Source organism: Epinephelus fuscoguttatus, linkage group LG13 (genome assembly GCF_011397635.1).
Source record: "Epinephelus fuscoguttatus linkage group LG13, E.fuscoguttatus.final_Chr_v1".
NCBI classification, from domain to species: Eukaryota; Metazoa; Chordata; class Actinopteri; order Perciformes; family Serranidae; genus Epinephelus; species Epinephelus fuscoguttatus.
In genome coordinates this window covers 15,012,605-15,036,700 of record NC_064764.1, presented here as the reverse complement: position 1 = coordinate 15,036,700, position 24,096 = coordinate 15,012,605, and the positions used below count along the sequence as shown (strand labels likewise).

Sequence of the window (24,096 nt, the reverse complement as noted above, 5' to 3'; positions counted from 1 at the left end):
CCTTATGTACATATTTTCAGTTTACACAGTCTCGACATACTGTCACATCTGTGTGGCTTAATACTGTATCTTAAAGTAAAAGTGTGGATGTGTGATGATGAACGGACGATGGCTGTGTCGATGGATGAGAGAAGATGGAGGGCGGAAATGTTTCAATGGTGAATTCAGCAGCCCTCGCCCCTGGAATCACGCACATCTTTTTACCTGAGCTGCTGTGCAAATAGAAAGAGTCACACAAATCCAAATAAGTCAAAGGAGTAAGAGTTGCTTTGTGATTAAATCCTTTAATATTCTCAAGTGTTTTAATCGAAGAAACCATAAAAATAGCCTTAGAAAACAAAACAAAAGCTGACTCAAGAGGTGCCACTAACTCAATTATCTTTGATTTTTAAAAAACTTAATTACGTGGTGTCAGTTTGTAAAGTTATTTGATTCCATTGGAGACGTCAGAAAAAAAACAACAACCACAAGTTACAGTAGTATTTCTTTACTGAATAAAAAAACATCCAGTGTAAAAAGTTCTTCCAAATACCTATCTGAACTTCTCAGCATCCTTTCTGCTTTGGGCTATGATTTTTACTTAATGACAGGATGAGTTGGACTGCATTCGTATCTGATCAGCTCTCTTGAGGAAAAAGATAGCAGGCCAAGATACTGAAGCTTTAACCAAATATTTAAAGGTAAAGCCATTCAAAGTATCTTCTTGTAACAATGAGAATTAATTACAAACAGAGCTCTTTGTGCATAAGAGCAAACTTTATCCATTCTCATTTCGTTTTAATTCTTAATGTTAAAACTTTAGAACAAAGCCGCCTGGCAACTAATCCCAGCAGCTTGCTTTACGACACTGGAGAACATGTTTGAATCAACCTTCACTACCACAGGGGCTCAGTTAGCTTCTACACTTTCACACAAAAATTAAGCAGCACTGTCTATTAAGGCTTGCATGAAATCTGTCTGGGTGGAGAGAACTTTACAGAGAGAGGAAGTACACAACATGCTGCTGCCGAGGAGTGATAAATTAAAACCAACAAATGATTAACACTACATGTGGCACGGGAGTGGTGGGGGGAGGGGAGGAGAGAGCAGGACACGAAAAATCCCCTCCATGTCTTGCTACCGTTGTTTGCATTTTGGACCAGAACATGTGGCTTGTGACACTGGAAGAGATTCACTCACGTACTGCAGCAGCTAACGTTTCATTTGTTGCAGTTAAAAACAACCAGCTGTGGGATGACTGATTCTAAAATGGTGAAATGTAGGGAGCCGTGCACCGACATTGGCTAGGATTTCCAGAGAAACGAAGCTGCCAGGACACTGTGTAAGCAGCTTCCTTAAACTAACGACTATGTACAGGTACGAGGACGCCTTTAACAAACCAACAACTTTCAAGCTTTCCACTTTAAAGATTCAAAATGTTGTTTTAATTACTCATTTGCTTTGGTAATCAAACCAAATGAATGCATACTGCTCCCTCATGCACTTTAATGGAAGGAAGAGGATGAATATTCAAACATAACGCAGAGGTAAGAGGTGGGTGCTGTTTTAAAGGGGTGGCGAATAAGCAATCCCTTGCCTGAGCAAGCTTGATTTAAGGCAAAGGTTAAAACATCACTACTACAGTCTATATCTGGACACAGAAATTATATGCTAACAGCTGTGAGGCTACGTGGAGACAGTTGGTGACCTTTATCGAGAATCTGGTCCCACTGAAACTCAACAGCAGAAGCAGAACAGAGCAGTGTGCACGGCGTTTAGACTGTCAACACTGGCATCAGAGGAGGAGGGGGGGGGGGGGGGGGGGAATGGTTGGGCGAACAGCTTCAGGGTTTGGACTAAGATTGCTGGTTGAATTAACATCACATTTAGCGGGTAAGAGAGCGATTGTGTTTTAAAAATGAACAGTAATATGTATGCAAATTCCTATTTGTGTAAAGCACGTGAAAACAGGAATAAAAACTGGAAAAAATAATTTAAAATGTGTCGGGATGAATCCGTGAGTCTTGGTGCTGTGGGCTACAAATGAGACCTGTAACAGATGGTAGGTGTCCTTGATGAGGACGGTTTTCACATTCAGAGCCCTTGCTGTAGTTTAGCAGACACCAGCCTTTTCTGAGCCAAGATGTTAAGGGGTCAGTTCGCCAAGATCATGAGATTTGGGGGGGAAAAAAAACAACAACAACAACAACAAAAGATTTTCCCACTTAACCCTTGCGTTATCGAGCCCTGGAGATGGTGTGGGATTTGTATTTTGAGGTGTCTGCCCTGAGACTACTGCTGCTAACCCGATACAATGAAGGTGAACTGAATGTCACTGGTGGTGCTCAAATGATTTAATATTACATTTGAAAAGCTCAAGAGCAACGTTTCTTTCTGCCTAATACTTGGATAATCCAATGATACTGCTCCTATTTTTCACATTCGACATATACAGCAGGTGAAAATTGTCCAAAGGGACAGAACACATTTCACATGTAGTTTTGCTATGATTTGAGCACCATGAACCACACCACAATTCACCTACATTGTGTTGGAGCGGCAGCAGAAGTGTCAGTGCAGGCTATCTCAAACCCTGGGCACATAAAACCCCACACTATCCACCTGGCCACATACCCACAAGTTAAAATGGTAAATGCTTTGTGATTTAGGTGAACCAACCCTTTAAGATTAAGGAAACTAGGCTGGGCCTCAAGGCACCGGTTCCTATTACAAGTCCCACTTAGTGAAAACAAGGGAGAGAGATGTCCTGCATGTTACAGATTGCTGTTGCAGAAACGCACTGCCCCTGGATGGCTAAGATTTAAAAGATCAGGTACGGATCGGCTTGTGTTCTGATTGGCTGATGACTCTGGCAGGAAGTGGAGGTAGGTAGCGCAGAGCAGGAAATGGGCTGACTGGCTGTCCATGTGACCTCAGACAGGTTAGGAGCTTAACCTTGGGTTTTACCGGGATTTAATGGGACTTGGAGATGGACAGTGGGTCGCTAGCTGGATTAAGAAAGATGCAGGGGAATACAGTACTGCATCTCCCCCTCCTTATGTTCTGTGTTACACCAGAGAGCTTGAACCTCAGACCTTCCATGTTCTCTCTCTCTCTCACTCTAGTGCCATTAGTAGTTCTAACTCTGGTCTCTATTATGTTTTCACAGCTGGGTCTCCTCCCCGACCTGCCAACTGACTCAACAGTAGGAGGAGAATGGAGTTGGGTAGTGGTGAGACACCGCAGGGCGACCGTACAGAAACGGCCGTACACGGAGGGGGGTGACACACTTTAGTTTTGTTTCTTGGCCTCCTGGTTGCCGTAACTGGAGCCTGTTTTCTTCACCTCGGTGACCCCTATGAGGCGGCGGATAGCTATGGAGGCTGGGGAGAGACCAAAGGAGAATATTAAGAGTGGAGTGAACAAACGTCTCATTTCATTTTTGTTCCCAGGTAAAGTTAAACCACAAAAGGAAGACACAGACTCATTTTTCATTCTTAGGGCCATTGCTGCAGTGTTCACCTACCTATGATGAGGAAGATGATAAAGCCAATGATGAGGAGGGGGGAGCCACTGACAGCCACTCCACAAGCAAAGTTGATTAGGGGCGAAAGCAGCAGGGTGGCCCAAAACAGGAAGTTCAGCAGCGTCCATGGCCTGCGACGAGGGACTACTGTGGGTCCGGGGAACTTGCCTTCCTTCTTATAGAGTTCCTGTAATGCATCCTGAGCAGGACAGGAAGAAGAATCGGTTTGCACTGAATGAACCGATCATGTATGCCATTGCCTCATTTGACCTGAGACAGTAACCTCCCTCATACTTGCATCAGACATACTGTACAGACTGTGAGAAATGATAAAGTAATGCATCAAATCAGAAAATAATTATTCAATATTTTGTACATTTTACATTTTGATAACGATTATGCCTTTAGTCAGCTTTCCTCAGTTTACCTTCTCCTGGTAGAGCTTGTGCAGCCAGATGGCACACTCCTTCTCGTCATCTGGTATATCCTCCACAGGGAAACGCCTGGTTGGGAGAGAATAAAAAAGAAGTTTTAAACTGGGAACGGACTCTAAGATTCTTGAAACTTCAAAGATTAGACACTAACTATTTCAGCTAACATTCATGGATTGTTTTGCCTCCACAGTCTGAAATGAGCACATAATGAACAACTGAGGAAATACTGTACTAAAGGACGACACACTGTATGACACAGAGAACAAAATTTAAGAAAATGCTGCAAAACAGAAATGTACGTCCATCAAACACTGTGTGACTTGCTGATACACGCAGCAGTTTGGGCAAAGAAATAAAAAAAACAAAGGAAAACTTTTGATGAAAGGTGACTACAGAGAAGCGCGTGATTGAAACTACGCAGAGAGAGAGAGAGAGAGCTGAAGGTGTGTGACCTTTACAAGAATGATGTGGATTTCAAGTGCACTGAAAACTGATGAATTAGATCCGCACACCAAACATTATTCCGCTGGCCTGCCAATAGGGCTGCAACAGTGTGAGATTTTAACGGCATGACAACCGTCTCAGAAAATATCACAGTATCATAGTTTTACAGAATATAAATTATGATCAGTCAGAATGACCCTGAAAGGAATAAAACCAGAGAGGTTACTGTTGGTTGGACAAACTTAAAATTTATTACTAAAATTGAGACTTGAAACCATTTTCTTAATGGATGTATGTGTAAAAAATCTCCCCTTAGAAAATAACTACAATATCATAGATAAGCAAATGTACACAGTATGATAACTGTCAACTTTTATATCTTGGTATACCCTGAAACCGGTATATCACTGCACCCCTACTTGCCAAGGTTTTATTTTTCTCCCTTTTATGATTTCTCCTGCTCACACATATTATATCCATGGTCATGATTCTAGTTGTGAAGATAATGGATGAAAATGAAAAGCAGCGACTGGATTATTAGAGTCTTTAAACACCACGCATTGTATGGAAGTCTCTAGATTAGCTCAGGTGTAATGCGTGCATGATATATTCAGTACTGTATGAAAAAAAGTAGAAATATTGAAATGATGACCAACTGGCCTAAAGAACCATCGGTAAGTTATACATAAAGCATTCACACATAGTTTACAGGCGCCGCAACCCATTTAAAAATATCTATTTTAAACAAAGACAGTTTGTTTAAGTACTTGACCTTCCTTTAACGTATGAGGACATTCAGCTAACAGTACATTAAAGAGTAGGACTCTAAAATCATCATGTAATGGACAACAGAGCTGCAACAATCAATTGATTAGTTTTCAACTATGAAATGAACTGTCAACTAATTTAAAAATCAAGTAACTGGTTTGACTTTTTTTTTTTTTAAGAAATAAATAAAGACAAATTTTCTGATTCCAGCTTCTTAAACGTGAATATTTTCTGGCTTCGTTTATGTAGAGTGTCTACAGTAAACTAAATGTTTTTGGGTTGTGGAGAAGACAAGGCATTTGAGGACGTCATCTAGGACTCTGACATTTTATAGACCTAACAACTAGTCATTTAATGAAGAAAATAAATGACAGATTAAGTGACAATTAACATAATCATTAGTTGCAGCCCTAAAGGACAAGAAGATGTTACATACATTTCACGATCAATCCAGTCCTCCCAGAGTACAACAGAAAATATTTTATGATGATACAGAAAATTATTTGCAGGTTGTTATGACAGTGTCTCACCACGAGATGGCTCCCTCACCTCAAACTCTATTCAACTCTGCACCACAGCTCATCTGTTACAGTGCTGAGTGATCTCCTTAAACTCACTGGTATGTTTAACTGACTTCACTCTACTCACTCACATTACCACAAAACTAAAACAGGGTATCCTCTAGTATTCTCCTTTTTATTAGATTTGAGTAAAATAAATCAACACTATATTTCTCTAATTCAGTTTTGCTGTTCAGACAAAAGACATGCTTTTCCGAGCCATCCCAATCTGCTGCTGTCTCACGGCCAGCTCTCTCCTCAGTAGGAGTGTACTAGCCATTAGAGTTATTGTTCTGAACCCATAAACGTGCTGGGAAACTAGCCAACATTTGGAGCACTCTCACCGTCTCTTTCATTGTTATGGGGCAAAAAAATGCAGTTGGGAGGAGGCCAAAAGGTTTAGAATACATTCATCATTTTCCACTTGAAGAAACTCAGTAAAGCTGGCAGTGTACTGCATCATTATAACAATAACCGATGATTCGAAAGCAAATGGAGGCTATCAGTGGCACTCACCTTACGCTCATGTCAGCTCTGTATTTCTTGCCATTGACAATGCCCAGGAGAGTGGGAGTTTGGTTGTCCTTGAAGTTGAGAGTCACATCGTACACAGCAGTTACTATAAAAGAGAAAAAACTCAGATTAAGATTAAAGAGCCATTTTAACACTGCACCTACCCCCAGACCAAGGGAACTATTAGCTTTGGGCTAAAAAGGTTTCACACTGGCACAATCCTGGCACATTACAAAGTGGGTTAACCCCGACTATAGCCTAGGACTTGCTGGCCCTTCTCCTGAGCAGGGTAAGCCTCGAGTCTGCGGGGTTATCCCCTGAAAATCGTCTAAAGACGCTGCTAAAAGTTGGCAGTGCGAAACAGAGCTAATTAGCATCACAGAACTTCATTACATCATCAGTAAGTGTGTGCTTTAGGTTTATGTTGTAACCATGGTAACTACTACTAACTGAAACAGGGGATAACTAGCAAGCTAGCCAACTTAAAGCCTCTAGAGATGACAAAAGACACTGCTGGAAAAGGTAATGTTGCTAATGGCAACATTTTAACTTTGCTGCTTGCTGTTTAGGAGTGATCATGCATCATTTTAAATTGTAAACACTAGTTACGTGTTCCAATGGACATTTAACCCAGGGCTAGTAGAGGGTAGTGTGACTCATATAGCCCTGGGCTTAGGTTAACACTGGGTTAACAATGTGTGTGTGAAAAGGGGCTAAGTTTGTCCAGACTTTTTCTTGGAGCTGGTGCAGTGTGAAAAGTGTGACTAGACTTTACCTGTGCCCTTAAGACACTGCAGTGTGGTGGTGAATCCTTTGGTTCGGGGTAGTAGGTGGTATTTGAGCTTGGGCAGGCCTTTACTCTCTGCAACCTGCATACTGATTTGGTGCTTCGTCTCTGTAAAGCGGGTGCCCTCGCAGTACAGCAGAAACTGAGGAGGGAGACGAGCTGTGTTAATACACACACCTATGAAAAAGAATCACACAGTCTTGAAGTGACCTCCTTTCTCTTGTCCCATCCACTACCCTACTTCTGCTTGGTTGAATTACAGATCAAGTTCAATGTAACACAATGTTAAAATAAAGTCACTGTCTTGTCTCAAAAGGAACGTGGATGCTAACTCTACCAAACAGTGGTTAGTTTGTTTATCTGAACATATAGAAACTATGTCATCAGCAGTGACCTAACGCTTGACTTAAGGGGTAATTAGATCAACTGCTGATCTGTCTAATCTCAGCTGGTGAACTCGTTGAGTCAAGGTGAAAATCTGCTTTACACCTTCGGCAAAAAGGTGCACAACAAACAGCAGCACCTGCTGCCGCCAGGTAAGATACCATGAATGTAAGGCACTTGCTTGCTTGTTTCAACAGAAAAGAGCTGTTTTGCCTTCCAAAGCAGGGTGAATCCACCTCAGGCTGTTCACGCACAGTGGAAAGTCCGGTTCATGAGGTTTCACAGAAAAAGAAAACACTGACCCTCCTGCTGAGCGATTTTAAATACAGCTGGTGCACCCAGAGAACTGGTGTGTATATGTCTACTGAGTTCAATTTATGTAGAAAAACTGGGTCAAAGGCAGCATCTGGATTTCCTCATGTTTAGAGAGGGCAGAGAGTTCAACATGAAACCTAAAGAACTGACAAACAAGTCCAACTGATCACAGCTTGGATTTCATTTTTGAAGTTTTGGCCATTGTTTCTATTGGCAGGGATAATATTGCATTCACCGTTAACAGCTGAGATCTGGCAACACAAGCTCTCACACCATCATGACGGTTTTTAACAAACTCCCAGGTTAGTCAAACTTGTCTGGAGGGTAAAAAAAAAACCCAAAGGCAAACAGTTCAGTATGAGTTTATGGTTGACCTTTGGCCTACTGTACTTGCCATAGTGGTGCTAACAGACAGTTTTCATGTACAATATGGGATTATTACCCCCCAAAAAATTGGTCTGATTGTGCAAATGTAGGACTTCTTTTTAGAAATCTCAGTAAAAAGGATGCATAAGCTAGTAAAAATGAGACTCAAGTTGTAATTAACGGAAATAAATAAGTAAGCTGCTTTGCCCACATTATGTATTTCTAATCAAAATTGAAACAATCAAACAAACACTTCATTGAAATGATGTGCTCATGTAACTATATGTCCGTTAATTTTACTAGCAAGTCTATTTTGACAGGATGTTTCACACCCTTGATTGTCCAACTGGGCTACAGTTGAATGATTGCAAAATAAACTGTGCAAAGGGATGTGTAGCAGCATGACAAAACTTCTCAGCAAACTGATAAACTTCACACACAGCTTACTACCACACGTACACACTCATACCAGCAGACAGACTAACACAGCAGGTCTGATATGTACCTACCCACATATATTCAGGATAGTCTTTGAGCCTGTTCAGTCCTTTGAAGACAGTCTTTCGATCCTCCTCCCACTTTCTTTTACAAAAGACTATTTCTAGGAAGTACCAGGTCCACCCGATCAGAGGGACCTTCAGTAGCTCGTGTTTGGCTAGCACTTTTGAACTCTAGAGGGGGAAGACAGGTTTATGAAATGAAGCTTGGATAACTTGCAGTCAGGTTTGAAGTCCAACTATGAACTGAACCACTATGAAGTACTAACTAATAACTAATTCAATTCATCTTTGCAACATTACTGACCCCTAGGACGCCGAATCTTTCACACATGGTCCAGCCACACAAGAAGTCGATCTCATAGTTGTGGTTGAGGATGGTGATGACATGCTCTGTACCAAACTTGTCCACCGTAGCTTGGTCGGTGTATAGGGTGCATTCTGTGCCCGACCACCACTCCAGCAGCATTACCAGCTCTGCACAGAGACGACAACACATCATGGGCGCTCGAAATGTACCGACAACGATTCATCTTTCATAGTATTGACTTAACTACTTAAAGTACCAACTCAGGACATTTTTCTCTAAATACATGCTTGGTTTGTTCCTCAGTTTTGCTGATTAATATGACAGTGATTAATGACACAAATTAGTTGTCTGCAGGTTAGTAGCTGAATGGAGCTATTTTGGTGTAAATGTATTGTCTGTCTGAGCCTCAGCTGCTCTCATTAACCAACACAGGGCACCTACCTGCCAACACAGTGGACAGATAAAGTTAGCGGGTGCCTGGACATATTGTGGAAGATGTAGCAGCTATAGACTCAGATTTATCACCGAGCTAAACTGAACTGAATAACCAAAATACACTCCCAGCCAGGTCAAGTGTGATGACACAGTACCTGGTGCCTTTTCTTGTTTACTTTTTCTGAACTATGAAATTGGTGCATGCATTACATAAAAATATAATGTATAGCAACAACATAGATATCATGTACTCACGACTCCAGAGGGAGTAAGAGAGCCGGCAGTTGATTCTGCGATAGAGCTGCTTGTTGATCGGCCAGAGGATGCAGGTGCAGAGCTGAATGAAGTTTATGATGAGGCCACTCACCACGAACACAAAGCCCATCAGCAGCTGCAGGATGAACAGGCTCTTCAGGTAGGCCAGCAGAGCCATGGCTGAGGAGCCTGGAGAGCGGAGTAGGCTCCTCTCTATACACTATGACCAACCTGAGAGAGGGTGCAAACAGAGGAGGCGGTGCCACAGCAATGAAAACAACTTTACTGAGAGATGTGGGCAAAAAAGAGCATGAGGGAGGGGAGGGTGGCAAACAATTAGAGATTGATGGGAATAGTGTGGTCAAAAGGATGTGGCCTGTTTAAGGCTGTTGTTCTGCGGGCAAAGATGATTTTAGAAATTCAAAAACAGCAGTGTTTCTTACCACGGTGGGATCCTTTTACAAGCCGCGTTTACACGGTCCTTCAGCCAATACTACTGACCTGATGGAGACAGAACAACACAGGTTGAGCCAGCAGTGGCAGAAGAGACATAAAAGGCTACAGTACAGTGTCATTACAGTAGAATTCAATAAAGGCCTTGTTTGATTGTGTTAGCTAATGGCAAGAGAACATATAACTAGAAACTAGAAATAGCCCCTATCCTTTTTTGTGTGGGCGGCAAGTTAACATGACCAGGAAGACAGATGCTGGGTCAAACTGTACCACACGCCTTGGTAAATAAATAATGTGCCATCACAGCTGTGATTATTACACACTGGTTCAACAAAGAGCATGGTGATTTTTTTTGTGGCTATCCTCCCCGTGACCTGAGCCTGAACTTTCACAAAGGCTATGAGATGGAAGACACTTTACACAGAACCACAACACCACATGAATACAGGCAGTTTCATTTCAATAGACTATACATCTTTTAAAAGGCAGAGTGCAATAATGTGGGACGACCACCGCTCCACACAGCTCAATCTTGGCAAAAGGTGCTGGAAATATCAATGAGTCCAAGCTGATAGAAAAGATTGCTGCACCCTTGAATCTATGCAGTGTTTCACTTTAAAGACTGCATAGATTTAAGTGTATAGAAATCTTCTCTCTCAGCTAAAATGCAGAGCCCACAAAGGCTCAGCTAGATCATCTTCAGGGTTTTTATTCTATGTTCCATTGTGTTAATAATAGAGCGCAACTCGTGCTCCAACCCAAGTCCAAGAAAGCAGTAGCTGAGCACAACCTGAACTCGACAGGCATTCTGTTTTTCTTATGTCTGAACCTGACACAGTTAGTGTAATGCAAACACTCCAGTGCTCCAGTGCTGCTACAGAAACACACAGGCGATCCTCTTTACACTGCCATGTTCATATCCTTGTGTCACTCTGACAACAAACCAAAAGGTGATCAAGTGCGGAGGAATAAATTAACTGGGAAGCAAATCATGACGCATCATGTCAAGTAGGCCGAACCCAGACTCAACCCAGACATCATTTGCAAATATTTGTCTGAACCCTTGCTGGCCTGTTAGGTCCTATTGTGCCCAGGTTGGATATACACACACTATTAACACAGCTGCCGTAATACACAGGTTGGGTACCATGGGCAATCAAGTCATTTTTTAAGTGATTGATTATCAGTTATGTGAAGCCTGATCCATTTCTGATGGCTCCAGCTTCAAAAATGTAAGAACTTTCTATTTCTGTTTTATATTATCGTAAATTGAGCATATTTCAGACTGTTGATCAGACATAAGAATAAACTGATGACACAAATGATCATTAGTTGCAGGCATAGCACATCATACTCCACTGATGATGCTGCCCACCATGACAGACCTGTTGCCACTTCAGAGTTTAGGGCTCAGTCTGTTGCTTGTGCGAGTTTCATTTGGGTGCTCCAAGTTCCTCCAACAGGTCAACAAAACACTTACCTCAGGAAACATTTCAGTGCCCCTAGGTAAGGATGTGACTTTGTTTGTCTGACAATTAACACTGCAGCAGACTGGGGACATATCCAGGATGTTTCAGTGTTTGTACAAAGCATGCTGGAAAGGTTCCATCCCTCCACAATGCTGAATAAAAATAAGCAGGTTTAGAGAATAAAGGGTAGGGAAAAGATGGCTCTTTATTATGCAGGAACCTGCTGCATGTTTATACAGCTTGCATGCTGTCCAGGTAAGGTCAGGTGCTCATTATATGTTAGAGAACATCTCACAGTACACGATGTACTGGCCAGAGACTTGTTTAATCAGTCCTCATACCAATGTTCACAAAAATCTCAAGAATTTTTATTCAAAAGTTACTATCAATGAGCTCCCACCGGCATGATAACAGGCTGTCCGGCCTTGAATGGTCCGTTCCCACATCTGCACCAAAGCCCATTAAAGTGTAGGTCAAGCCAGTTTAAAGCTGTTCTTAGAAACATTTCTAATCTGACTGAGTTGTCCTGCTGCAGGTCTGTGCGTCGATCTGCGGGCACTCAATCCACTTCAGCACTGTCAACTGCCTTGTTTTACACTTAATTTCTCTTTTTAATGACATCTTTGTTTACATGAAAACAGTGTCTTCTCCATACGCACAAGATGTATAAAACAAAGCTCCGATCTGAAAATGGGCACTTGATTTGATTCACTACAACATGCCCTTTCAAAGCAAAGCATCAATACTGCAGTTAGAAAAAGTTAAACTCACTGCCAAAGGTAGCGTTGTGTTTTATTATACGATTAACTCTGCAGTGCTAGCAACATGAACATATGTACAGTCACCTGCATTCACTGATACAACTGTGTCAGCAAACCCAGCAAAAAAGAGGCTCTCTGGTGTTTGCTTTTCAGAACAACAGCCTGCATGCTAGACAACAAGGGACAGACAGAAACACTGTGTGCCTGCGCGTCACACTGACATAACGGTCTCCAACCACAGACACGGTCTTGTTCACACAGCATGTGTAATGACTACTTTATTTGTTGCTTCAGTTATTATCTTACATGTTTTTTTCACAAGTGCAACTAGATAAAACAAACAGAAATGGATAGCAGAGAGAAGATCCCTAAAATAATCAAAAGCATTTTTAAAATCATTTTTAAAAATCCTCTAAATAAAGATGACCAGAAATCCAAGACGTTTCAAGCAATCCAAATAGATTTACTGCCAGCTTTTAGCTCAAGTCTCCATCATATTTGTTGATCTCAGGAAAGAGAGAAAGAGGGGAAAGAGCAACCCCAAATGAAGCCGCATATTTGACACGAGGCCAGTTCATTGTGGGCCACTAATGAAGGCAACTCGTCTTATCTGGTGCAATCAATCCCTCTAAAAAACTGTAACACAACACACAGAATATCAAAGTGGCCTGGGTGTGAAGGAAATGAAATCTTGCATGCTCATCCACAGAACTTCAGCTGAGTCTCTTGGGCAAATGCTAATGCTTCTACGTAACTGATTCTAAATCTTTATGGTTAGGACACAACAAAGTGTTGAAAAACTGTCACGTGTGCATGTACGTCATCATCGCCTGATGGGTTTGATTATCAGCCCACACACCAACGGTTGTCTCTGCATTGTGTTACAGATGTGAGCTCTGTTCCAACTGGGAGAGAGTGACTTGGAGGGGTAAAGTTACACTATTGCACATTTCGCTCGTGGCTCCTGTAACATATTTTGAGAGGCTGGCAAGCTACAACACTGAAGAACCAGGGAGATAGTGTGTAGTAAATACAAAGTCCAACAACTTGTGCATGTGATTCTATTTTAGTCAGCTCGATGATAAGAGGAGAAGTAAATGTGCTATGAACAATAAAAATGAAAGCCTAGAATGGGCAGTGGGGGAAGTGTTTCTCAAGTTCCTCAAAAGTTACCCGACCTGTTCGCCTGTTTTTAACACTGCTCCTCAAAAAACTGACTACAGTACAATCTACTGTATAGGCTTACTACACTGCAAAAAGACAGACCTTTGTCCAATGATGTGAGAATAATTTGAGAGTAATTTGAGAGTTAGAAGGGAAATCTTCAGAAACCTCCCCTCCTACAACTTCAAACAGTCAAACTTACAACACTGTATTTCTAAAGTGGTTAACAAATATTCTGGTAAAAATTACTGGTAAATTTTAAAGTTATTAAATTACATTGTTGTCCCACAGATGACACTGTAGGCTACTGTTTAGCTCCCATTTTCAGTTGAGTTTAATTCATTTTGAGTGACAGCAAGAGCAACCTGTGGCAGTTTGATCAAGTTACTTATGCCACTTATCACAATTCATCTATATTATGTTTAAGATAAGATAAGATATACTTCATTATCTCTAAGTGGAAAGTTTGTTTGGGCAAGCATAGCTGCAATCAACTTAAAACAACACGAGACAGTACAGTATAAAATATTGTACACTTCTAGTGTAATAACAGATAAATACATACCGGTAGGGCTTTTTAAAAATGAAGATAGAAATCACAAAAACCGTAAAACCACCATATACAATGTGGAAAACTGAGTCCAACAGTGTCTCCTTGCTTATGAACCACCTAAGTAAGGATTAACCTGTTTTCTTGAGTAGTGCTGTAGATGTGGGGAAGAAAGAAATGTTGGGACTGTGTGACGTCTACCTGAAGGTATAGTTGGTATTCACAATACAGACTGTGTGACAGGTCCTTAACAATTCTGTGAGCATGTCATTTTTATTGCCATTTTCACTAGGTTGTCAATTCTTGATTGTAACTGGACTGCCGCACCATGATGTCATACCATATCTTATGATGCTTTCCAGCACAGTGTTGTAGAATATTAAAATGATCTCAGTTCCAACAGTCTGAGTCTGCAGAGAATGTGAAATTTAGTCGTTTGCCCAATTACTTATAGGAGCACACCTGCTCAAGTTCACTGTCACCAATGATTACAGGGTCATGGACTTTCACCTCACTAGGGTCAAATATAATTCAATATTATGTTGTATGCATTTATTAAATGTAGGAATTCAATCTCGGAATATTCACCAATTTGAAAGAACAAATAATTGGCTCAAGCTCAGTAACGTAGTGCTTTGGGTGGTATTTTTAGGACTGAACTTATTCATTTATTTTTTTGCTTTGCTATCAGCCGCTGGTTTAAATTCCTGTCAGTAACGTATGAAAATAAACTTGTGGAAACTTGAAACTTGTTAGAGAAAACATTCAACTTTCAGTCTGTGTTGTTTGGTTACAAGCAGCCAATAGAGGAGCTGCCCAGCCAACCTTTGCTGTGGAAACAGGCAGTAACTCTAAGTGAGAGATCAGACAGACAGATTTCCAAACATACCATGAACTTTGCTCTCATTTTTTCCTCCACATTCTCCTCTTTCTGCCTCTGTACATTCATGGAGTCCTGCAACAACCACAAATTTTCCCTCAAGTTGAAATGGAGGCCTTGAGTCACAGAGTCTAGGGGAAAGAGTATCTTATCATCAGCTTTGTGTGCATTCATGCTTCCTCCAAAAACAACTTCACTTTGCAAAATGCAACGAATCAGCAGCACTCAACATATCTGCTTTGAAATAAATCGCCAATCAAGGTCTCAAGAGAATGTTATTCTAACCAAGTTAATTTTTTTTCCTTTATCTTCATGACTGCATTCTTATAATTATCGTTCATTGTTCAATTTTATTATATGAGGATAAATAGCTGCTGGAAAACAAAAAAAAATATATAGATTTCAGGACTGCCCCCTAAAAATCAACGATTCGAGTCATCAGTAGAGACCCAAAGTTGACACGCATTTTATTGGTCGAAACACTGCTTTAGCTGCTTCACTGAACACAGAGCAATTCAGGAGCAGCAACATGGCAGGCTGCAAACAAACCAAGTCTCATCTCAAAATGACCAAGCCACAAAAATGTGTTGGGAGAAGAGAAGGGTAAAATACACCGGAAGCAGTACGGAAGTGGACAGTGCAAAGCAGGGCAGCATGACTCGCGTTTGCTGGTCACACAAACACTCCTAGCTCTGGTGCTGACTGTCAGTGAAGTTGTGTAAATTACTTTTGCACCACATACCGGTAAAACTTCCTCTACTGTCGTCCAGCATGACTGAGTGTTCGGCTGACAGCGCCGTCAGCCGCAGCCAACGGTTAGGATTTTGTAATTTAAGTATGAGCAGAACGCCAATTTTACTTTATGACTACCTATAAAATACAAAAAATGAACCAAAAAACCACAAGCACATGACAAATCAATATAATGAAGACCCCTGGACGTTTAAGTGTAGACACTTAGTTGACACTGAAAATCCTGATTCAGGGACAGCCCTAACCCATTCTTTTAAGACAGTCTACTGTTGTACGAGAAATCTACGAAACTGATGAACCTGACAGCTTCTGCAAACTTTAATGCTTAGATGAACAAACAAAAAATCGCTAGTATTTCAGTTAAATTTTGTTAAAAGTACTGAGAGTGTATTGTACTGTTCACCCTGTATCTTGAATCAGTCTGATTCCTGAGCTGAATGTATTTGAGGCTAGGGGCGTATACTGTGTACACCATCAATGTTAACATTTGATTTCCCTTTAACCCTTCAAGTATCTTAACTATACTATGGATACTAGGCGTTTAGGCTGACATTAAGTTATCATATGTAATAAGTATCCCTTAAATTTGGTTATCAAACGGTTAAACCAAGTACTTTGTGGAACAGTAGAATAAAAAATTGTAAGTGCTCCCTAGTGAACAAACTATTTATGGTTGACACAATTTCTAAATGATCTTCTGTACACAGATTTCTTTTTATGTTTTGCTGGACGTATACCCTGATACTGAGTTCACTGCAATAAGAAAATATTGGCTGATAATGGCAGCTTGCTCTTCCAAGACTGTGCAATAGGTCATATAAAGCATTACAAAAAGCTATTTTCTGGATTATAACCTTTTTTTCTTTTTCTTTTTTTTTTTTTACACAATATATTGACTACCACCATGTGATTAAACAAACATATAAATGCCAATGTAAATGTTGCACTACATCTGAGGTCAACAGATAAACAACTGTGTGTTGCTCAGCCAAAGTGTAATTGATTAGATCAGTGCTCCATTTTGGCTATACAGGTTAGGAGTGTAGTTAGGAGTAGAGAGTGAAACTCCATTTTGAAAAAAAAAAGTTCACCCTCTCAGAATACCACCACTACTGTGCATAAAACAACACAATAACCTTGTCATATCATCGCGCTAATCAAACAAATCAACCTTCTCCCTGCAGTGAAGTGGTTTAACAAAACTCCAGGTGCCTCTTTTTAAGACTATTGTCATGAATTGTGGTTTCAATAACCTCATATAACAAAGACTGAATAAAAGGCGTTCAGAGAAACAAACATTGGGTTGGACCATGAAAGCAACCAGTGCAGGTCCACTTCCCTGTGGGTGCAGGCCCACCTGCAACCACACGAAGATTAGAGACGCTGACTGGGTTAAAGCTGCTTAAGGCTGGACAGCTGCTTTTGCTCTACATCACCTGAATACAGCCTCTATGCCAACAAATAAACACTGCTTTCTACGAGTCTCTGATGATAAAGGAGTTCTGAAATGTACATGCAGAGACACCAGCTACATACAGGCAAACTTCAGTGACATCCTGGAAGGCACCTTTGTCAAGTCATTTTAATACTAAAAACTTCATTTGGCTTGCAAAGTCTGCACTTTACTTACCACTGAGAACAGCTGAGCCCCGAAGTGCTTTACTCTATTCTACCTTATTTTCAAGATCTAATAAATATGGTAGGGCCCATCCTTTCCCAGGCAAACCACCTCTCTCGCTTTTAACTTACCAGTATACGTAGTAGGCCATTGCCATCAGCACCAATGCCCCACAGATCCCAGTGAAGATCATCACAGCACTCTGGTTCAGCATTTTGGCTCCTGGTATCTCACCAAATCAAAGCCAAAAAAATATATATATACACAAAGAAAAGTCCTGCTGAGAGCAGTGGATAGTCACAGGCTGTCCTGCCTCATCGCCATGATAATCTCACAGAAGGAAAGAGGGAGATTATGTTGATGACAGCAAGAACACAGCCAGATCCCAGATCCTGTTGGAAGAGCTGACTAATCAGCACAAGCGTTTACTGAGGAGCAGAGAATTTCATATCACCAGCAAAAAGTATCAATAAGAATAGATCTTCATTAGGAGCAAGTGCAAAAAGGAGCACGATAAACTCCCACAGGCCACCGTAGATTCTTACTAGAGTCTGCTAACGAATGCTAGAAAGACTGAAAGATGGCTCACTGCTGGAAGGAGGGAAGCACACATGTACTGTAAGCAGTGTTTTACATGCATTCCCATTCGCTAATCCAATGGATCAGATTAAGGCTGATTAGCAGGCTATGGGCACCCTGGATATGTCACATTTCATTACCATTAACAAAGAAGAAAGCTGGGCTCTCCCCAGCCAGGGTGGAGTTAGCAGAAGGGCATCTGTTACGCTGAAGGAACCAATCATAATGTACAATTTCTTGCTTCACCTTGCCACTGGCTACCTGTTAGTAACACCTAGCATTAAGCAGGAATGACAACCTCAAAGAGAGGAGCAACAGTTTCTTTAAACAACCTCCTCATGTGTGTTGCCAAGCTGTGCTTTGTTTCTCTACGGTCAAGCGTAATTAGAGATGAATTAACCCAAAGCCTGGAAATCAGTGATGTTTATCCCACATCCTTGCTCTCTCTGTCTTCTTGACAGTATCTTGGGTACCTAAAAATATATACAACAGATCTGTAATGCTCAGCCACAGAGAGAAGGCAAACAGGGCTTGTGGGGAAGCCAACAAAAGCCTTTGGGTTCCCACACAGAGCTAATGTCAAATGTGGTTCAGACAAGCTGGCAGAGATGATTCAGAAATAAACTCCAGCGTTTACTGAAGCAAATAGGTCAAAGGTTACAGAACAGTCCGGAGGCCTTGCCACTGGCCATTAAAGCCAAATATAAATAGAGATAAAAATACATTGTGATAGCTTGACAATGAAGGTCATTCATGTTTCAAAGTATGAAGCGCTCCAAAAACTGCAGATAGCACCACTGCTGAACTCTAACAATAGCATCTACAGTTATACAGTTGGTTGTTAAGCCAAGTGTGACATTTTAGAGCCACACCGCTTGCTACCACTACGGCTAAAAGTCACTCTCTTGCTGTTCTCTTGGCAGGTAAAACAACACTGAAAGTGCGTCCAGTTCTTTTGATTATGAACACATGCACACATGGGCCAGAGAGCAAAAAACTAACATGGTGGATGATGATATACCAATCGCAATATCACCCACACTTGGCTAGGTTTCAAGTTTTGCCAGTATTTCACAGTTTAAGATAAACCAAAATGTACAACTTTGGGCTGGGCTATATGGAGAAAAACAGACAAATATTTTTGACTAAATACCTTGACACTGATATTGCGATGGTATTGAAATTTTGGTAATCTTCAGCAATGTTGATATTAGGGGAGTAACGACACCAGTCTAGATCTACGTATATATCCATTGAATTATATGCAATTCCGATATCATCAGTGCAAAGAGAAAACATCAATACATATCATTTTTAAACAGTGCTAGCACCCTAGTGCCGGGCAGATAATGGTAGGCAGCCAAGAAGAAGACAATGAGGACATTTACTGTTACCATCTCATATCGATCACAGGCCCCTTGACTTTAATCTACTCAAAATATTGTGGCAGACTTTGTGCTGTCAGCAAATATCATATTGTCATCAAGAGAATCAATATAATACTGTGTTGAGATAAAACTTGTATTTTACTCCCTGAGTGAATATAATGACCAAGTGGGTAAAGGCAAATAATAAAACAGCTACAACAGTCTGGTAAGTTGAGAAAATTATATTACTTTACTGTAATGCAGCCTTTAAAACCAGGAAAAAGACACTTACAGTATTATGATATACAAAATCTAAGATGATATCTAGTGTCATATCATTATATCGATGTATTGCCCAGCCCTAGTATAGCATTATCATAATGACTTTTGACTACTTAATCATTCAAGATCATTCAGAGCAAACTACATTCATGAACATGCTCAGTGACGTCAAAGCTACTCTCCAGATAGAAAAAAAAATCCAGCTGCAGTGTTGTTTCAAATTAATTTCAAAACAATGGGATCTGATATTGAGGAAACCTTGAAAACTACTCAAACATTCCATGAAAAGCCTCAACAGAAGGGTATCTCAGAGAGGACAGACAGTATTTAACAAATAAGGTAAAGAGCTGGCTAACGCAGCATGGCCTTGCATCACTTAACTCGGTTAAAACCCTTTCAAAGGTCCCTCCAGGCACTGGATGTAGCCTTCGTAAGAAGTGATGACTGATAAGACTCAAGGATACATAAGGTAGCTCTTGCTGTAGTCAGCAAAATAATGGGACTAATGGAAGAGGGGGGAGGGGGAGTTAATGGGTAAAACTGACTGCCTGAGTATGAACACAATAAGTTGAGTATGATGGTTCAAAGTAACTTTGCTGTTAACCAGACAGTCACAAAAACGATTACGAGGTCAATAAAACTATACATTCCTGGGGTGGGATTACCATCCAACATGGCACTGCTCAGATAAAGGCTTATGTGCATGGGTATGCCTCAGAGTCCTATAGGGCAACACTTGATTAGCTGATAAAGAGTTCAGTAGGTCACTATGTGCAAACAGTCATGTCACTGGACTTTGAACAAACAGTTTATTCAACAAGTGTATTTTTATGATATGTATGACTCAGGTATACAACCTGAGAACTTTTGCGGTAGATGCTTCAATTTGGCCACCATTGTAACACACGCATGTCTTATTATAGAATACATGATGTCTGTTTGCACTTAGGTTTATGTTGCCAATGCTGTTGTGAGACACTGTAATTAGGGCTAAAACTAACGATTATTTTCATTGTCAACTAATCTATCGATTTCTTTGATTAGTCGACTGATCATTTTATCGAAAAATGTGTTAAAATGTTGAAAAATGTCGGTCTGTCTCTCCTAAACCCAAAAATTATGTAATTTAATGTCTTGTTTCATACTCACGCCAAAGGGTTTCAGTTCACCATCATGGGAGAGTGTGTAAAGCTGCCAATAATTGAACGTAAGAAGCTGCAATAAGAGTATTCTGGGGTATTTTTATAGTATTTTTCTATGACTCAAACCGATTAGTTGACTACTAAAATAGTCACCGATTATTTTAATAGTCGATTAGTCGTCGATTAGTCGACTAATTGTTGCAGCCTTAATTGTAATAAGTAAGACGCTTAAACCCCCCAACAAAGGCTTTTAAAATGCTGTGGCCTCTAAAAGGATTATTAAAAGAAAATAACTGACTTTGATTATTCTTAAGGAGAAACTGAGCAAGTAACAAAGAAATGGTTATGAACATTTAGAGAGTAAATAGTTGACGATCTCTTGTTGGACAGAAAGATTCAGTTTCCTGATTTATTGTACATTATAGCCATAATTAGTGTTTGCTACACGCTTTACCCGATTAATGAGAGATTACAAGACCCTGTGGTCAGCAGGATGAAATCGTGATTATCCCAATACTGAAAAGATTAGACAGTCAAGTGGTAATTCTCTCTACAGAAAATTACCAGATTGCAATTTAGATAAGTGGCTATTTGTTATAGTCATTTATCAGATTACTTGAAATGATAGACACTTAACATATAATTTATAACAATAATCATGAATCAGTAGTATAGCCCAGCACAGCACATCTCCCTGTCAAGGTTTACTGCATGCAGGCACACCTAACAAGAATATCAGTGTGAAGCCATTGAGTCAATATACATATATTCCCATTAAATATTCATTACTGTCTATCTGTCTGTCAAGTCAAACACTATGTCAATGGACTACCCTCATAAGGCTGTAGTATAACTTAACTACGTGGACAACACAGCTGCCTCTTGCACAAAGCATCAACACTCAGAGCATTATTGTGATCACACCAGTAAACATGAAAAACACAGATAGCAACAACTGCAAGGAACGATCAGGGTAACAACACTTGCCTGTCACGCTCGCACTTCTCGCCTCGTTGGGTAAAATTAAAAGGCAGCCTAAAGTTGGCCCTGGCTAATAGAGCCGCAGACTTCAATGAACTCCAGTAACCTTACGTCTGGTGTGTGGTACGACATCGTTACGCAGGTCAACTCGGAGCCAGCTGCCTCACATGACGTTACAGCGGGGGTACAGGCGGCTCGCAGTGTAGCGGCGTTTTAAATGAACCCAGTGACATTTTGCCATCCAACTCTGGCATGCTACACTGTGTTGCTACTTCAGTATGCAACGTTACCCTGCTTAGCTCTGCAGCTCCATGTTCTCCCGAATAAAACTGGACTGCTGTGTGCATTAGTGCGGCATGGCTAGCTTCATGCTAAATAACGAACCAGCCAGTATGTCCACTGAGCTTATCATCTCACACACATGTCTTGACTGCGGCCGCAAGTTAAGCTAGGTGTGCGGTGGGCTCAAAGTTGCAAACACATCATTCCACATCTTAACGTGACAAATTAAAACTACCCCTCCTGCCCTGCTGTTGTTATCAGCACAGCAAATACGTTACCGTTAGCTGACAGGAACCTGAACCTGACGAACTCAGCCAAGCAGCACAAGGACAGAGTGGGCTGCTAATGGTACTGAGTAGCATGCTAGGTTAACGAAACCGGTGATGCTAGGCTAGTAATTATATTTAGGGAATTAGATGGAGTCGGCTACTTGTATAGTTTAATTACCAATGAATGCCAAATCCTCCACATGTACTGTCTGCAAACAGTCAACGGACATGTACCGCTTTCCGTTAAGCTATGCTAGTTAAGTGTTAGCAAGCTAGCATTAACGTTAGCTGTCAGTGTAACGGTACTCTGTGCTTACCCGAATATTATTCGCTTAGGAGTCGGTGGATATTGTTAGACTTTTCGCTGCTTCCTCGTCTTCAGGGGCGTAAAATAACTCGGTTAAAGGATCCTGCTTAATTCTTCCGTTTCCCTAAACGCAATAAAAAATGACTTGAGGTAATGCGATTTGCAAGACCGCTATTGTTTGTCTGTTAAAGCCCCACATTTCCTCAAAGCCCATCTGAAGGTGGTATGCCCTACATCCGGTCCGGCCCCTCATTCATTCTCAGGAATAATTAAAAAACACCATTTAAAAAAAACAAACAAACAAAAAAAAACAGCCTGCTGAGGCGTATATTAAAAGTTTAAATAACGTACAGCTAAAAGTAGTATATTTACTAAAATTGGCTATTCATTGTGTCGTACAGTAGTAGTCCCCTGTGACTAGTTAGACTACACCAGTTCATACAGCAGGGTATTGCTTCAACTATTGAGAATATATGTCATATTTAAATTAGATTTTGTAAGTATATCTTTGTCTCAGAGAGAGAAACTGAATCTGAAGTACCCAGTACATGCACATAAATTGCAGGTTATCCACAGGTAACATTACATCACCTGTATTATGACAGCCTAAATTGGGTATATAATGACAGTCACAACCTGTGGCAGAGTTTATTCTGAAAATGAAATTAAAACACATTTAGCACATTTAATAGCACTTTTATTTAATACTCAGTGCCTGGAATCCATTTTCCTGACCTTGCAGTGGTAATGTGCACAAAGCATTACTTTTTTAATAGACAATTTTCTCCCAATTGTCAACCCTGCACAGCTAGTGACATATCATTTAAGTTATTCCCTGAATAGGTGTGCACGTTTGATCAACTTTAGAGCTCTTTAGCCCCCTGCTGGTGCTTTTGCATAGCTGCAGCACAAATGTGAAGTGAGACAAGCTGAGGGATCAGAAACTTGTCCACATAATCCCCAAGGCCTTTTGTTTGACAAATCTGCCATGTCTGCTGATAACATATGCCACTTTATCTTGCTGGACTATAATGTCTCAAACATGATCCAGTCATTAAAACAAGGTAATCCCTTCTCTTTCACAAAAGAACCTGGAGATTCTCTCTCAGGTTGCCTTGTTGATAGTGCCAAATGGAGGAAGTGTGCTTCCAACTTTGCTTACTGTATCCAGGTTGCAGTTGGGCTGACATATTGGCGTGCCTTGTTATTTGGGTCAATGCTGGCTATTCATACTGTGGATTAGTGTTCGCAAAACAGAGCGGTTACCTGGCCCTAATCACACAATATAGTAAGCACTTGGAAGCTGGCTTGTTTGCCTTTCTTCTTTTTCTTTCCTTGTTTTTATTTCCGTACCCTTTCAGATTAAAAGCACCTAGTCTGGTTTCTCCTTTTGTCCTCTTTGCAATACATGAAGAACAAATGCAATCATATATGTTTTTAAGTACCTTTTTAATAAGCCATTTATGACTTTCTGAGGTAAAATTTAAAAGTAAGTTAAGTTTAACGTGTAAAATGTTAAGTACCCAAGTGAATTATGTGTCACTCTACATCTCAGTAATTTAAATCTTTACAAAATAGTGTGTTTAGTTTATTTCTGATGCCAGAAAATCATTTTTATTCCCTCACATTATTCCTCCTGTTCAACCTTGACTATGCTCTTGACCCA

At 40.6% G+C, this 24,096-nt stretch overlaps 2 protein-coding genes across 3 annotated transcripts in view; one reads left to right on the top strand and one right to left on the bottom strand.

The window, feature by feature from the left end:
* Nucleotides 1-24,096, top strand: part of LOC125899663 (translationally-controlled tumor protein homolog) — a 589,762-nt gene that overhangs the window by 454,297 nt on the left and 111,369 nt on the right. The gene's annotated exons all lie outside the window — the stretch shown is intronic.
* Nucleotides 265-22,648, bottom strand: agpat3 (1-acylglycerol-3-phosphate O-acyltransferase 3). 2 transcript variants are annotated; one of them, XM_049594103.1, is made up of 10 exons: nt 22,441-22,648; nt 10,017-10,074; nt 9,574-9,804; nt 8,881-9,050; nt 8,586-8,747; nt 7,000-7,153; nt 6,228-6,330; nt 3,933-4,008; nt 3,506-3,704; nt 265-3,362 (listed from the first exon to the last, which is right to left on the bottom strand). In XM_049594103.1, exons 3-10 carry the CDS (start codon nt 9,749-9,751, stop codon nt 3,271-3,273), a joined length of 1,134 nt encoding a protein of 377 aa, XP_049450060.1. In that variant the 5' UTR covers nt 9,752-9,804; nt 10,017-10,074; nt 22,441-22,648; the 3' UTR covers nt 265-3,270. The 2 variants fall into 2 exon arrangements, with proteins under 2 accessions (XP_049450060.1, XP_049450061.1); XM_049594104.1 differs by lacking the exon at nt 22,441-22,648 and adding an exon at nt 21,579-21,671.